Here is a 17924-nt window from a genome sequence, read left to right as displayed (position 1 = left end):
ATATAGGTTTTTTAATTTAAATTCAGTTTGGTTCCACTACATTGCACATAAAACATATTCACTCCTCTCTTTGATGGACTAAAACACTACAAGTTGTGTATGTAATCTTTATGAGAATGTTGTAATGTAGGCAAATTTTTTATAATCATTAGTATTTCAGGCAATAGATTTTAAGAACGTTTTGTATGGTATTTTGGCTCTTTTAAAGTTTACATTTAATTATAAGCAAAAACAAAAGCTGACACATAGCACCAATACTTAACATCCATATTATACTTTATTTATTAACCTGGCAAAAGCATATGAAGCATCTTTTCAACATTAATTGTGTAAATCATAGATTAACCCCATTGAAAAATCTGACAAAAATATATATCACAGAAAATAATGGTCTCTAAAAACTGTGCCATTGTCATGGCAGCTGGTGGGGCATTGTTTTTGCAGAAACACAGGGATACTTTATTCTGGCCTAATGTTTTCGAAAAGGTACCATTCTGCTTTAGACCCACCTGTTGTCTGCCCTATCTCATTAATCTACATTATTTCCCTGTTTAACCAACCCATAACCTTTGCAAGTACAACATTCCTGGGTCTAATAAATATTGATATCTCTCCTGGTTGCTGATGAACAAGATACACAAGGTATTTGATATGTATGTACATTACAATTGGAATTATGGAAGTATGAATATTGAACCTGGAAAAGAGATCAGAGGAGTGGTACAGAGGATAATTATGGTGTCCACTTTAAGAACAGGAGGTCAAGAACTTCTCTTAATTGACCAGGGAAGACACTTCACGCTTTTATGACATTTTTCGTTAAAATGGAGTCTCTTCTTGGCAAAAATCCAATTTAGGCGGAAAGTGTCATCCCCTATTAGCCTGTGCGGACTGCACAAGCTTATCTGGGACGACACTATACGCACATACATTATGCCCAGTTTTCTCAGAACGCGACTCATATTCACTAATAAACTTGAATAAAACTAAAATTACCTAAAGAGAGAAAGTTCAGTATTTTTAAGATTTTACATGTAATTGCAGATTCTTAGTTTCTTTACCCTGCTTTGAAATAAACAATACCTACAATAGAACATAACCCCAATCAAATAGAATATAACTCTGATAAAATAGAACATAAACCAGATCACTGATGCTCAAGATGTAACAAATGACCTTGACATTCCAAATCGCCATACAGTACAGCCAAAGCGGAACAAACGTATTTCGCGATCCGCGGCGGCAAGGCGAAACGAGTCGATGCCGCGTCAGTCGTTGAAGCCGCGTCAGTATGCGGCGGCAAGTCGCATTTCGCCGCGAAACTTCGCATCTGTCCGCCGAGGCATGCCGCGGTCCGCGACATGATGCCGAGTCGATGCGATCATGAAATATTATTTTTTTTAATAATTAGTTACATGTAGTTAACAAATTTTGAAAGAACAATTATAATAATAATTAAAATCATAATAAATTTATTGTGCGCGGATTGTATTAGCATATACATGTAAGCATAGTTAATGTGTCTGGCCAATTATTAAGTTTGTTTCCCGCGTATGTATTTCACACATAAACAAGGTCACGTAATTATGTTTTCGCACATACAAGTGGTCAAGGCTCCAGCATATGGTGGATTTATAAATTAATTGCATGTTGATTCCGCTATTATATCTTACCTGAGAAAATTAGCAGTTTGAAGCCACATCAATAATCAAGACGGTGACGACGTATTTGTAGTTTTGTTAATTATCAGCTTATTACAACTATTGTTTGAATATGCGTCTATAAACACGTTTTATTTTGTTCATATTATACAGTTAATATCGCTACTAATTACCCGATAATCCCGTATATTCCAGTTTTAAAGCAAATGCTGGTAAATATTTACGATACACAAACATTCTCGATATTTCCTTAAGTATCAAATACATTTGGGCATTTGTTACTATTTATAGAGATGATGAAATAACGTCTAATCGGGGCGTTTTTTTTTCTCCACTGAACACGCGATTTACGCCTGACGTGATGTTCATGTATTTATACAACACAAAATACACCCAAACTTTCCAAACGACGTTCTACATGTCTGCATAATTTTCGCGCGCTTTTTATGAAACAAAGGATATTTTAGCACTGTTTATTTGACGCTAGAATTTGCCAAAGGACGCGTTAGCATTAAAATTCTGAAGTGTGTTTCGGATTACAAATATAATAATGATAATCGAACGAAACATAAACAGTTGCGCGTAATTAATTCTACGCTACACATACATATATGTACATGTAGGTGGATATCTTTTAACTCGATCCGCCGCGTACGTATGCGGCGGATTTACTCCGCGAAAGTACGCGAGGTTAATACAGACTCGGCGTCGTTGCGCAGATCGATGCCGAGTGCCACGGCGATACGCCGCGTGAACACACGATTCGGCCGCCGCGGACTAATAATCTGGCCGTGGCGTAGCCGCGGATTATGTTTGTGCCGCTTTGGCTGTACTGTAGTATAACATTAAGATAAAAACATAAATATTTATGCGACTCAATAATAAGTAGAGACATAATTATTTCAGAAATGATTATAAAATTTCTGTAAAAAGGGGGTTAATAGACTTTAATGCATGTGCATAAATGGTCGTCCCAGATTAGCCTGTGCAGTCATCACAGGCTAATCAGGGACGACACTTTCAGCCTAAACTAGATTTTGTTAAAAAGAGACTTTCTTTAAACCGAAAATATCATAAAAGCGGAAAGTGTCTTCCTTGATAAGCCTGTGCGGACTGCACATGCTAATCTGGGACGACACTTTACGCACATGTATTAAATCCCCCTTTTCACAGAGCAATTAAGGCTCATATGCATTCCTATCGAACCTGATGTATCCTAGTAATTGATTGCAAAGCCTGGATTTACTCCATTGTCAGATTGTGTATTTTTTGCTGGCAGCTCTTAACTATGCACAGTTTAAATGTTAATGCTAAATGCCTGGCTTTTAAAGTTCAAACAACAGATGTTCAATACCAATACAGATTGGGTCTGATAAGGTTATAATTGGTTTAAACATATTTAGTGAAGATTTGTTTTGTCAAAAACCAAAGGCTTAAATGTAACAAATAAATCCTTTTAGTCTGTTTAAGCACAACATTTTGTTTCGTTCTCATTTTCTGTTTGAGAGTATACATGTTAAATGAAATTCAACAATTTCCTTTGGTTTAGTGGCCCTGAGGTCACAGGTGGGGGCTTTTTTGCACCATTTGACCATATGACTAAACCCATGAAAGTTGGGATATTTAAGCATCGAATTCAAATTTTATTGAGAAAAAGTATGTATAATCATTAAATTATAAAATTGGAATAATTGTTGGTTTAATTTCCATAAAACAGAAAATCATAAGCATAAACTTATGAGTAAAATGAATATTACTACATTATCAAGTCTTTATTTCTATCACACCTCTATTTGCAAACATTTGAAAGTCGAAGCATCATCAATGGACATTTTTGGACTGCATTTTTTTAAAATGATATTGGGAATACAAATGAATAACAGCTATAAATTTAACAAAACAAAAAATGACCGGCATGTTTATAATTTCCTCCTTCACACAATCTAGACTCTGTCTTATGCATGAGATATTAAAACCATACTTATAGCATAAGGTGTCTACCGCACTAATTTCTTTTTAACCCAACTAACATGTAACCAAGGGTTTTTAAAGTGACTACTAGGTGCTTTCCACTGGGCGCTAATAAGACCCAGGGATGTGTCTGGAATGAAGACTTTAGTAAGGGCTTCAGGGGGTGATATATTTTTGTAAAACATGCATGCTGTCCTGTGGATTTAGGACCAGATTAACAAGAGATGTGTTTGTCAGAAACACAATGCCCCCTACTGTGCCGCTTTGAAGCCATATATTTGACCTTTGTCCTTGAAGGATGACCTTAACAATGACCTTTCACCACTCAAAGAATTTGCAGCTCCATGAGAGGCACATGCTAATGCCAAATATCAAGTTGCTATCTTCAATATTGCAAAGTTATGGGCAATGTTAAAGTTTTTGGACGGACGGACAGACTGACGGACTGACAAACAGTTCAAAAACTATATGCCACCCTTTGGGAGCATAAAAAGGAAAGTGAGTAAAACATAGAAGAGAAAATACCAGAGCTTGACCTTCCTACAAAATAACTTAACTTGATCCTTGAACAGCATTAATTCATGGTTATGACATAATTTTAAACTTCAATTTATTTTCTTGAATTTGTTAGGTTAGTTTGCTACACGAACTTATCTTTTGTAGCTATTAGGCAACACCAATTGCTTAATTTAAAGGCATGGAGCTCAGGAATGGGTGGATCACTAAGGCATAACAAATAATCTTGCACATCTACAGTTCATGGTGATGACAATTTGAAGATTGAATTTAAAAGCTTAAGAAATGTGGAAAAAGCTAACCCCACAAACATAAAACATGTAATGCTTCTGTCATAAAAATGACTAAAAAAATAAGGGGGCATGATTCAGGATGTGTGTATGAATAGCCATGAGTTAAGTACATGCATCATGAACTTCTTCACTTCACAGAGATGACATCCCCGGCGAAATGTTGTTCATTATTTCATGAACACTTCAAGCCAATCAAGAACTGTTCATGAACGGTTCTGAAAAAGTTCCTGAGCTTGGTTAATGAACTTTTGGACATGAACTGTTCTTAAGACATGTTCATGAACTGTTTATGAATTATTGTTGAACATTTCAAAGTTCATGAACAGTTCTTCATCTAACCATAAATACTTAGTGATGAACATTTCATGCACAAGTATTTCTAATGACTTTTCTGAGACAGACTCTAAGGATCCATCATGAATAATTCATGAATTCCTTTGTGCTAGATTTTTCATACTTATTTTTGAAAGTAATATTGAAAATCTAGCATACAAATCTTGTAGATTTGTGAAACCTGTGAAGTTAGTATGAATATGCATAGTACTTTCACCACTGTAAGTTAGAGTTCTTGACCTGTTCTAGAGAATTTTAAGAACATTTGTACAAGAACTGTTCAAGAACTGCCTTCAGGAACACTTCAATAACTTTTTAAGGACCTTTCCTGTTCTTGAATTATTCTTAAACTATTCTTGAACACTTTAAGAACTTTTTTGAACAACATGTTTCCTTCTGATGTTCTTTAAAACAGGTCTACACAATGTTTTTGAACGTATGATGGACTTTTTAAGAATCCAATATGTTCTTAAAAGGATCTGTCATTGTTCTTGGAAGACATAAAAGACAAGTTTAAGAACGTTTTAAGGACATCTTATTTCAAGAACAGTTTAAGATGATATCAAGAACTCAATGTACATTGCATTGCTGTTTTTACAAAGAAAGAATATTGTGTGCACAGGAAGTTGAAACGGAAGGCACATGGTTTATGTTATATTTGAAAATGTAAGTCTTTAATAAATTACCGGCTGAACTGATCAGCCATTGGTTCCATTTCAAGTTCTTTGGCACTGTAAGTGTAACCATTTCAGGGAAACCATTAATTAGTAAATGATTCTTGAACTGAAAATGAGACTATTCATAATCTTTTCAATACATGAATTATTCATGAACATATAGTGCAAAGTTGTATTATGAAATTTAAAGAGTATTATCAAACCACTTGTATCTCAGTTATTAGTGTTATATTTAAATTATTGTTATATGTTGCTATCAATATGTTAAGTGCTAATACAAGACTTGTTTCTTCTTATCCTGACCTGTTTGTTGAGCTTTAGTAACACTTATGATAACCTTTGCATAAATTGACAAATTCTTGTTCATGAATAGTTCATGAACACTTCATGCCACCTCAGTTCATGAACTCTTGAAGAACTATGGTTCATGAACTATTCACTTACAGTTCGTGAACAGAAAATGAGCCATTGAAATATAGATGGAAAATGTTCATGAACTGTTCATGAACAGCAAAACCCTGAAGAATTTTTCAAGAATTGTGTTGTTCATGAACTGTTCAAGAACACTTCATGCCATTGATGTTCATGAATAGTTCATGAACAGTTCATGCCATAATGGTTCAAGAATAGTTCATGAACACTTCATGCCACACGGGTTCAAGAATAGTTCATGAACACTTCATGCCATAAGGGTTCAAGAATAGTTCATGAACACTTCATGCCATTAGGTTTCAAGAATATTTCATCAACACTTCATGCCATTAATGTTCATGAACAGTTCATGAACTAAAATTTCAAGAACTTTTCACAGACGTGGCTCATTTTCTGTTCACGAACTATTCGTGAACAATTCATGAACTCAGTTCACGAACAGTTCATGAACTGTTCACGAATTATTCGTGAACTGCAGAACAACATTTCGCAGGGGATATTTGAAGTTTGAATAGCATAAGGTTTAGAACTTTTGTACTCACACCACATACATTAAATATGCAATGCAATTGATTTCCCCCCATACAATAGGACTGGATGAGATACCAGGACATCATACCAATAAATCCAGTGATTTCAGGCAGGAGGTAAGATTTAACATTTGTATTTGAGTGTATTTTGAAGTTTATGAGGTCCTTTCTGAGCCAGTACATTCTGTGTGGACCCAGAGTGTGCCCAAGCACTCCTACATTATTAACTTACTAGACTCATAAAACTTAGGAGGAATTTTGAATTATACCTGCAATATCCAGCTATTTCATTGTTACTGAAAGATTTTCCAATTTTGGTGTGGTCTTGTGTTGTTCGGGGTAGCCAGAGTACCCGGAGCACATCGCCAAGCAATTTAACAATTGCTGACGGGAAACCGAATTGAACTCGGGTCACATAGGTGAGAAGCGAGTGTTACAAGCACTGTGCTAGCCAGACTTTCTGACATTTATAACTATTTTTTATAGAAATGTAAAAGCCCTTCAGAGTTTGCAATACCAGAGTGCAACAATACCACTCCTTCATTCACTGCAGCTTGGATCCTTGACACCACATGATAGATTACTCATCATTATTTCATAATAGCAACAACAACAAAGCAACCTTTCATACCCAAAGCAATCAAGCAGCTATTTCTAACCAAGCCGCCCTCCTCCCTAATTTAATAGCTAACAATAAACCATGACAATGATCCATAATACTATCCATATTAATGATAAAAGTCTCCAGGCAAATGCATGTTTCCTATCATGCTAGAGACAGAGGTATGCGTGTTACATGCCTGTTACATAAAACCCTCCATTCAAGAGATCTCATCATGTTACAACCATATATATGATGATAGCTCATAGCATTAACTGGAGATGATGGAAGAAATTGCTCATTCTAATTCTGTTCACAGCTGTTTCACATTTATTGCTAGAATCTGTTCAACATTTTTGCAAAACCGAATAATGGAATACCATGTTGTCCTTGCACCATTTGTCATGCTGTTGTTGGTGTATTGACATGCGTGCAAAGTGGTAAATACACAGACATTTGTTTTATTAACCCTTTACCACTTAGATATGCGTTTTCACACAGTTGTAGTCCCATAGAAAGTTATAATTAATTTAAGACCTTTCTTTCTAGATTCAAGTTTTAAGGCTAATCGTCTCCAAACCTTAGATACTGATGAGCAGCAAAAAGCAAAAAACCTGAACAGACTCAAGTTACTCACAGGCTGTTCTCTGGTTCAATGCTGTTTGCACATAGCCATTTTCACTTTGCTTCTAAATGGGAAAAGGTTAAAGGCCCTATAAAGGTGACAAATCCAATTATTATGCATATAAACTTGCCTTATTTTAGCCGGATTTCAGTTACCCTTGCAAAAAAAATGCTAATAACACAGCTGAGGTGCAACGTTGTCAAGAAGTATTGAAGATATACCTGTTTCATAATTGGAAGAAATGTTTACAACTTTGCAACTAACGTGATGTGTAGCCCCAAAGCGGTGACGTATGCTAAAAATAGCCAAATAAACATTCAATTTTAATTCTATTTAAAACTAATTTTTACCAGCAAAAAGTAACTAATTAGATCATTACAAACGTTTTGACCATTATAAGAAGAGACATACTTTGTGAGTTATACCGGAAAACATTGAAAATCAACGATATATTTTTGGTGACCTGAGTCACTTTCACTTTCCCGAGTAAACAGCGATGTAAATAAACTGATTGTTTGTAAACACGATTGACTTGGAGGAAACTGTATTTTGAGCTCAAAACAAGTTGTATTGCTCATTTTTATGGTAATGTCCAATAGCATATACATATTGTTTTTTGATAACCTTTATATATAAAATACGGAAAAAATATTAAAAAATCTGTAAATAATTACAGATCTTCACCTATATAGAGCCTTTAATTTGGGAATTGCCCCCAGCAAGGGCTCATTAGATTGTAAAAAATTCTTGTTATAAATAAAAGTGGTAAAAAAAATAAGTGGTTCTTTTTAGTGCTTATCAATCGTATACAATCAGGGATTATCATGTTTTATCATTATATCTGCCATTAAAGTTCAACTCAAAGAGCTTGATAGGGAGTCTCAGGACCAAAATCTTGCGATTTGTATAAGAATAAAATAAAACTGAACCCTTAAATCAGGATTTGAGTTGTTTGGGGAAAAAATATACTCTTTGAGATTTGCAATAAGACCAAATTTCAGTCCCATTTTTTACCAAAAAAAAACACCACCATTTGACAACAATTTGGCAGACAGCAAAACATTGCACAACACATCAGCGATAAATGGGCCTTTCAACATGCCCAAGTCTTTTGCATTTAGCAAAGTCTTTATTTTTCAGCCAAGTCCCTAAATCAAAACCATTCATAAAGGCATTTCTTAACAGCATACAATTAAGGGAAAACACATATAATTATAATTTAATAAAGTTAAAAACCATCTAAGTTGCAAAAAAAAAAGCCAGCAATTGATATACTGTGCTAAAAAATTTTGCCACAAAACAGAAGCTGAGTTGAAACAAACTCTTCTTTCTAAGCTATTATGATCTCTTTTAACTTGAATTCCAGTGTTATGAAAATCGATTACAAATTTACTTAAATTGTTACAGTTTTGAATTCCTTTTCATTACACACACTAGCATAAACCTGATTCATTAAGATTGATATTTTTTTATTCTGAATGCATTGAAATCTCTTGTTTTGATTAATGTTTTTGCATTAAAATACAACTTTGTTTGTGATGAGCAATTTGTATTCTAATCTGGTATACATGTAATAACATGTTTGTTTTAGAAACACGATAAGTTTTAAAGCATTCCTTATATACTGCCTGCTCAATTGTGTAGGTAAGTGAATGCCTCAGATAAATTCTAAGGAATTGAACATGAAATATAAATGTTCACAAAAGCATCACCAAAAGCACAGCTCTAGACACTACGCTCTAAGTATCTGGATATATAAAGATTTATATTACATAGTCAGCTATTTGTACCAGCATCTACAAGAGAAATTTAACAAAACATTAAATATATGTGTGGTGCAGAAGTGAGCAAGGTCAAGGTCAATGACCATGATATAACCATAGAAACATTATAAGCAATACAAAAGCAAAGGTCAAAGTCACTGACTTGTGTGAGCAAAGTAAAGGGCAAGTGGGAAAAATATATGGGAAGAGATAGGTTGAGATCAATGCAATGACCTTCCTTACTGCAGCAACAGCCAAAGCAAAAACAGTTGTTTGTGAAGAATTCACTTGAATAGTCCAGGTCACACATCAGTAAAATGTCTAAGTAACAAAATTACCGTAAATCCACGAATATAATACGCCCTTGTGCATAATACGCACCCCCCAAGTTTGGTCACAATTTATCGGTAAAAATTGAAAAAGTAAAATACTCACTAAAACAATCAGTGTCCGAAATCGGCCATTTCCGAAAAAATGTGTCAATATATTTTTGTGTTGTGAAAATAGCAAATCAATTTGGTGTTGTCAACTATCAGTTACCCCGGTATATTGATCGGGATGTGTAATAGTGCTGTTGTTATGACAGTTACATAATAAATATCTCTGTCTATTGTTTATATTACCATTAATTGTTACCGATAACACACAGGCCCCTTGCTGACATCCGGGTCAAGCAGTCATAATTACAAAAGAAAGAAGCAGAGACGCTGTTTTTTGTTTTCACATTTAATTCAATTTGACAATATTCGGGACGATAATAATTAAAATAATAATAAAGTAATAAGAAGACAAAATGGTTACTTCCGTTTTTATAGTTGTCTAGGTGAATTACTTTTTCTTTTTTCGAGTTACAAACTCTATACTTTAATATAACTTAAAATACAATTAAACCGCTCGTGTTTTTCATGATCTCTTTAATTAAAATACGCTGCTGTCATTAAGGCTAGTTTGGGAGTAAAAAACAAATTAATTAATTATCACCTTCCAATTTAATTCGGCAATCGGCAGACAGGTGTAATACTCTATTAGCATCATAAAACTAATTATTTAATTTCCACTCTTTACATCAGATATGGTAAATATGCGGTAGAAAGATAAATAGTGGTCAGCTAAGAAATATTTATTTACGGGTATTGTCAGTTGTTTTTTTTCATTTGCTAATCTCTTAATACAACTTAGCGTCCAGTCGTTATTTTGTAGGCAGACAACGATATTAACTGAGTATTCAAAGTATACAGTGTCTGCGCATGGATGACCCAATATTATCCGATAGCTCCTCCCGTTCCCACGTTTCATTCGACAACGTCATTTCATGTGTAAGCGAGCTCAATGTTGAATGTTGATTGGCCAGCTACCATGCTCACTTCAATAACAATAAGGTCAAGCGATGTCTCATAATCGGGTACAGACCGGGTTTTGTTTACTCTTCGAATTGCGAACACTTTCATTAAATCAAAGAGAAAAATATAGAAAACCAGTCCGATATAAAGGGCGGATGTTTTCAATGAAAATTTAATAGATTTTCGCATTTTCACAAATAAGATTTTAATAAAGCCAAATTCTCAATATTTTCACAAATGACTCAAATGGCGAACGACAGCGCGAGCCCTGTTGCACCCCTTTGATGTAATGGTGAAGTTCAAAATGGCTGCCGCGAATAACAGCGATTAAGTTGAAAATTTGCACAGGAAAAATTTTGTTCTGCTCTAAACTAGTATGTTATACGCACCCCTTACTTGAATAAAAAAATCGGCAGGTAAAAAAGTGCGTATTATATTTGTAGATTTACGGTAGGTCAAGTAGGATTATCAATTCAAGGCCTCTGACCTAAGAAACAGCAATGGTCCAAGCAACAAAAGCGGTGGGAATATCAAGGTCACTGATGGTAACAAAAGAAGTAATTCATATTGATCAGAGAAAGTCACTGACACTTGTTACAGTAATGGACAAGCAAACAACAAAATTAGAAGTGCTGGAAATAGTAGGATCAAGGTCACTGACACACGAACAAGCAGCAAAGGAAACGAGTGAAATATTGTGTGGGGTCAAGGTCATTCCCCTTTGTGAACATGATACCGGTCAAAGAAACACAATCAACAAGAGCTGTCTCCATAGGATGACATATGCCCCCGAAAAAAGCTTTGATAGAAGTTATGAGCATTTTTTGAAACCTAAACGCAGATTTCAAAATCTAAACGCGGACCCTAAGTTCAAGGTCAAGGTCAAAGGGGTCAAAATTTGTGTGTGTATGGTGTGCCTTGTCCATATACACATGTATACCAAATATGAAGGTTACATCTGAAGCGACATAGAAGTAATGAGCATTTTTCGAAACCTAAACGCAAAGTGTGACGGACAGACAGACAGACAGACGGAGAGTGAGATCACTATATGCTCTCCTTCCAGGGCATAAAAAGCAAATAATTAAATGGGGTCAAGATCACTGATAATGGTAACCAAACTGATGGTCAAAGCGACAAAAATAGGAAACAGAAAAGTGTATAGGATGAAGGTCATGGACCTTGGTGATCACAGTAACTGACCTGTACATGGTTAGTTGAGTGCCAGAATCGCCCAGGCAGGCACATGCCACTGAAGGCTGTTATCCGACACTGTAGCCGCGGTAAACATGCATTGTTGTTAGTCAAGCCGAGAAGTGATCATGTATTTACCATGACAATGTGTAAGTGTTAACCACGACAATGTGTAAAAAAATGTGTACTAAGAGTGATCAAAGACATTTTTATACAATTAACAATCTTATTTATAACATTATTGACAAACCCATGCATTTATGTTAGTTGTGCAAAATATGAATATGTTTACTTATTCCATGAGTCAACAATATTGTACTAAGAGCAATTGAATACATTTTATTCAATTAACAAACTTATCTATAACATTAAAGACATAACATGAATTGACAGGTTACTCTCATCAAAGATACCAAATTTGACAAAAACTGGACCTGTATATATCATACATATCTCTTTGAAAAAAAGACTTTTATTTATCATAACAATCAATTGTGTTTGGGAAATTTTGAACTAAAACTATGTTGAAAAAAAGTTAAAGCAACAAGATTTTTAGTAACTGAATCATTGAACAATGTAAAGAAGCCTTTTTAATAGATGTGTGGCAAAACAGGACATTCATAAAAGATGTATACAGCTGGAAAAGGTCAATTACAACAACAAAACAACAATACTGACAGGTTTTTTTTTCCTTCTTTGTGACCCGCCGAAAATTGGCCCTTTCCCCTCCGATGTTTTTCCCCTCAGCTGGTAAATTTTCCCCTAGATTTCATTTTCCCCTCCAAAAAAAAAAAAAAAAACATTTTTTTTTTTTTTTTTAACCTTTAAAGGGATCTTTTCACGCTTTGGTAAATTGACAAAATTGAAAAAAGTTGTTTCAGATTCGCAAATTTTCGTTTTAGTTATGATATTTGTGAGGAAACAGTAATACTGAACATTTACCATGGTCTAATATAGCCATTATATGCATCTTTTGACGATTTTAAAACCTAAAAATTATAAAGCGTTACAACGCGAAACGATTGAATTATTTGGAGAGTTCTGTTTTTGTCGGTAAATTTTGTGAAACTACGAAGATTGCTTATATAAGGTATAAAATACGTCAAGTATGTGTACTTGGCGGAATAGCTCAGTAGGCTAAAGCGTTTTTACTTCAGGACTCTGGCAGGACTCCAGGGGTCACTGGTTCGAAACCTGGTCCGGGCAATGTTCTTTTCCTTTTTTTAATTTTATTCTTGATTTTTTACTGGAGCTTTTACAATCCAATGTTTACATTTATCGATATAAAGCATTTAATGAATAAGTTAAAAAATGCCAAAATCTGTGAAAAGGCCCCTTTAAATATACAAGTTAACCTGATCCAGTGTAGAAAATAGAAAACAATTGCATAATTAAATTTCTGTTTCCTTGAATTTGTTTTAAAAACAGTTAAATATGCTAAATTGATTATTTAAGACTTTCCTTATTGTCCCATAAATCTAGCGTTTCGTGTGATTTTTTCACCCAAAATCCGGCTTGTCGCGCTTTTTTCCCCTCCAAAAAGGCCAGGCCCTTTCCCCAAAATCAGAAAAAAAAACCTGACTGATATTGCATCTCTCTAAGACTAAGTATAGGTTAAAACAGTATTGTTAATGAAAGACAACAATATGGCAAAAAAGGAGTAAACATCAAATAGGAAAATAATGGGAAGAATATTAAGGAACATGATGATAATGATGAATCATAATTTCTATCAAATAATTTATGGACAAAGTTGTGTTTTTTTCATTTAAATGTTCTAGCTAGAATCTGATGCAATAAATTAAATAAAATGTGTCCATACATCTGTCAAGTCATAATTGTTCAACCAAAACCTACCGATTTAGTGCGCAATGATGAGCTATGGATGGTGGAAAACGATTTCAACGAAACATTCGATGCTGATGGACTAGTTGATCGCAACTGAAACCAAACAAAGAGCAAGGCATGCAAAAGTGAAACTCTTTGACACCAGACATGTGAAACTGTATTAAATAGTCATATTGCTTAATAAATGCCTTTTATTTTGACAAACTATCCTGATCAGATAATTATTATCTGGATGAAATTGTTTTCATTGGACAAAATTAGGTGAAAATGTCTACCTTTTTTCAACTTGTATTGTTGACTGTTTAAGAGACACAATGTGTGATCATTAAACGAAAATATGGAAAATTAAGGATATTTTAACAACCAGCAGGTTGTAGTAATATCTGTTCAGTCAATTATAGAAATTCAAAGATTCGCATGTCTTGTATAAGTTTATATATTGGAATCTAGACCAATCAAGGGCCATGCTTTCAATGAACTAAACTTGAAGTTGAAAACCATCAAGTGAGTGTGCAGGGTGAAGCTATTGTATCTATGTACAAATGTTAAGAGGATAAAACAGGGTCATACTCATAAATCAAAATGTGAGCTTCTTTTGAAATATTTTTTTTTAACTCTTTAACATGTACATCCCTTCTGCCAATTTTAGTATACAGGAAAATGTTTGAGTAGCAAGGCCCTTGGTGATCGCAGCAGCTACAATATATATTCAAGTAGTTGTGTCTTAATTACATTAGTTACAACTGATTCTTATAAGATGTCTGTTCACAACAGTTTCCTACATTTGTTATTATTATTAATACTTGTTCAGAAGGTATCATTTAACAGAAATGGTATAAATTATTTATTTTTTGTATATACACATTATACTTCTTGTAAGTTATCTAATTGTCAATGATATAGCAAAAAAAATAGTTTTAAAAACAAGAGATGTGTTTATCAGAAACACAATGCCCCCTATTGCCCCGCTTTGAAATAAAAAATTTAATATATCATTTGGCAGGTTTAGAAATTATCTCCCTTTTCAAGCTTATTACTTCCCTTGGATTTTTTTATTTACTTTTGACCTTAAAGGATAACATTGACCTTGACATTTCACCACTCAAAATGTGCAGCTTCATGAGATACACATGCATGCCAAATATCAAGTTGCTATCTTCAATATCGCAAAAGTTATGGCCAATGTTAAAGTTTTCGGACAGACGGACTGACAGACAGACGGACGGACTGACGGACAGTTCAACTGCTATATGCCACCCTATTGGGTGCATAATAATCATAAAGTGTTCAGATTAAACATGTCTAGGTTAAAATGAATCTTAATTTACATATTAGTTTGGTGGTTTATTATCATTGTATGATTTATCTTTGTTCATTAAATGGCAGTGAACAGGCACCTTGGACTAATGTAAAAGAAACATAAAGAGAGATACTGTAATATATGGTAATAAGAAAACTGTGGTATATATTTCAAGCAAGAAACAAATCACCAAACAGGTAAAATTACATATACAGATAGTAAATGAACATGTTTAAAAAAGAATGCTTTAGCAACAAGATTATGCCATACACTTAAAGAGCAAACACTTCAAGAAATAAATAGTGATTATAGAAACTGTTCATAGCACACAACAAATACATTCAATACCAACATCTTGAAAATGACTGTTTTGACACAATTCAAACGAAGTAGGTATATACAAAATTAATGTTTTGCTGGAATAGTGTTGCAGTTTTGTAAATTTGAAGGATGTGTGAAGTAGCTGGCAGGTGTTGTTTTAGAGGTATTATTTGGGCGTTGTTTCAGCCATAACAGTTGGGTGTTGTCTTTAAGATAACCATTGGGTGTCCATTAGAGAAAACATATGGTTTTTATTTTAAATTAAGCAGTTGTGTGGGATCTTTGAGGTAACAGTTGTGGGCTTTGTTTAGTTACATGCAACAATTACAAAGTGTTTTAAAGGTAACAGTTGTGGGCTCTTCTTGAGGTAACAATAAGTAGTTTTTTGAGGTAACAGTTGAGGTAGTGTTTTTTGGAATCAGTTGTGGGCTTTTTTAAGGAAACAATAAGTAGTGTTTTTGAGCTAACAGTTGTGGACTCTTTGGGGCAACAATAAGTAGTGTTTTTGAGCTAATAGTTGTGGCTCTTTTTGAGGTAACAAGAGGTTGTGCTTCTGCTTCTTAGGTATCAGTTGTGGTTCTTTTTGAGCTAACAAATAGGTAGTGTTTTATAGGTAACAGTTGTGGCTCTTTTTGAGGTAACAAGAGGTGGTGTTTTTGAGGTAACACTGTTTGTTGTGGGCTCTTTTTTAGGTAACAGTTGAGGACTCTTTTGAAGTAACAAGAGGTAGTGTTTAATGGGTATCAGTTGTGGGCTCTTTTTGAGGTAACAAGAGGTAGTGTTTTGGAGGTAACAGTAGTGCCTCTTTTTGAGCTAACAACTAGGTAGTGTTTTTTGGTATCAGTTTTGGGCTCTTATTGAGGTATCAATAAGTAGTATTTTTGAGCTAACAGATGAGGCATTTTTGAGGTAACAAGAGGTTGTGTTTTTAAGGTAACAGTGTTGGCTCTTTTCCAGTTAACAACTAACAGGTTTTTTTTCCAATTTTTGGGAAGACAGCCCATGGCTTTGGAATTGGGAATTTTATCAGCATTTTCATGAAATTAGGAAAGTAAATTCATTAGCCTTTTTTTCCACACGAAAAGTCCACTAATTAGGGAAATACTAAATTTGATGCAACTCTTTATAATCATTCAAATTAAAAGAACAAAATCATATAATACTTTGTTAGATGTAAATGAATTAAAATTTAGATAAAATATGCATTAGACACTTCTTTCTAAAAAAAAAAATAATTTTTTGGGGGGGGGAAATTGGGAATTTTTTGCCACATTTTGGGAAAAAAGTATACTTTTTGGGATTGGGAACATAGCCGAATTTCAGCTATAAAAGCGGGCCAAAAAAAAACCTGACTAAGTAGTGTTTTTGGTATCAGTTGTGGGCTCTTTTAGAGGTAACAATAATAAGACACGTTAGTAGTGTTTTTGAGCTAACAGTTGTGGCTTTTTTGAGGTAACAAGAGGTAGTGTTTTTGAGGTACAAGTAACAGTGTTGGCTCTTTTCTAGTTAACAGCTAGGTAGTGTTTAATGGGTATCAGTTGTGGGCTCTTTTTCAGATTACAGCTAGTGTTTTAAAGATAATATAAGTGGGCTGTTTTAGAGTTTATAGTTGTGGGCTACTTTTGAGAAAACAGTTATGTGTTGGTTCAATGTTAACAGCTCAGTGTTGTGTAAGAGGTAATATTTAGTGGTGGTTTAGCATAAACGGTTTTGGGCTGTTTTAAGGCTAAAAGTTGGACAAGTTTGTTGTGTTGTTGTGTGTGTAAAAATACGGTGGTGTTAGAGGTAGCAAAGAGCTTTATGGTGTAATGAGGTAACAGTTCCTTTTGTTTTCTATGTAATAGGTGGTGTTAGGTGGTCAGAGAGGTTACAATTTCTTTAAACTTTTAACTAAGTCCAAAATGGTTAAATAAAAATGTTTAAAAGGCTGAGGGTGTTGGAAGGAGTGGTTGGGTTTGGTTTGATAGAAAAGGGTGCATTAACCATCGACCAGTACTGTTTGATAGAAAGGGTTGCATTAACAATTGACCAGTACTTTAAACAAAGTCCAAAATGGTTTACTACAAATGTTTAAGAGGCTGAGGGTGTTGGAAGGAGTGGTTGGGTGTTGGTTTGATAGAAAAGGTTGCATTAACCATTGACCAGTACTGTTTGATAGAAAGGGTTGCATTAACAATTGACCAGTACTGTTTGATAGAAAAGGTTGCATTAACCATTGACCAGTGATGTTTGATAGTGTGGTCGCAACTGTTGCATTAACCATTGACCAGTACTATTTGATAGAAAGGGTTGCATTAACCATTGACCAGTACTGTTTGATAGGAAGGTTTGCATTAAGCATTGACCAGTACTGCTTGATAGTGGTTTTTACTCACATGCTGTTCTGAAGCATATGCCTCATCGTCACTAACATCTGTGTGGTCTTCATCACCTGAAAATGAAAGTTAAATTAGTGTTTCCAATGTTATTCAGCTTGAAAAGGAATATAATACTCAAACATACACATAACATGAAAGTCA

At 34.4% G+C, this 17924-nt stretch overlaps 2 protein-coding genes across 11 annotated transcripts in view; one reads left to right on the top strand and one right to left on the bottom strand.

The window, feature by feature from the left end:
• LOC127842801 (ubiquitin carboxyl-terminal hydrolase 15-like) overlaps positions 1-17924 on the top strand; it is a 240426-nt gene that overhangs the window by 120994 nt on the left and 101508 nt on the right. The gene's annotated exons all lie outside the window — the stretch shown is intronic.
• Positions 1-17924, bottom strand: part of LOC127842799 (uncharacterized) — a 290851-nt gene that overhangs the window by 229762 nt on the left and 43165 nt on the right. For 5 of the 9 annotated variants that reach the window (XM_052372516.1, XM_052372515.1, XM_052372513.1 and 2 more), the window contains exons 3-6: positions 17781-17836; positions 13794-13877; positions 11946-12014; positions 9412-9435 (exon numbers count right to left, since the gene is read on the bottom strand). In XM_052372516.1, coding sequence (XP_052228476.1) covers positions 9412-9435; positions 11946-12014; positions 13794-13877; positions 17781-17836 — 233 coding nt within the window. The remainder of the gene's footprint in view (positions 1-9411; positions 9436-11945; positions 12015-13793; positions 13878-17780; positions 17837-17924) is intronic. The other 4 variants (XM_052372517.1, XM_052372518.1, XM_052372519.1 and 1 more) reach the window with 4 other exon arrangements.

Source organism: Dreissena polymorpha, chromosome 8, assembly GCF_020536995.1.
Source record: "Dreissena polymorpha isolate Duluth1 chromosome 8, UMN_Dpol_1.0, whole genome shotgun sequence".
Lineage (NCBI taxonomy): Eukaryota > Metazoa > Mollusca > Bivalvia > Myida > Dreissenidae > Dreissena > Dreissena polymorpha.
This window is presented reverse-complemented; position numbering and strand designations above follow the sequence as displayed.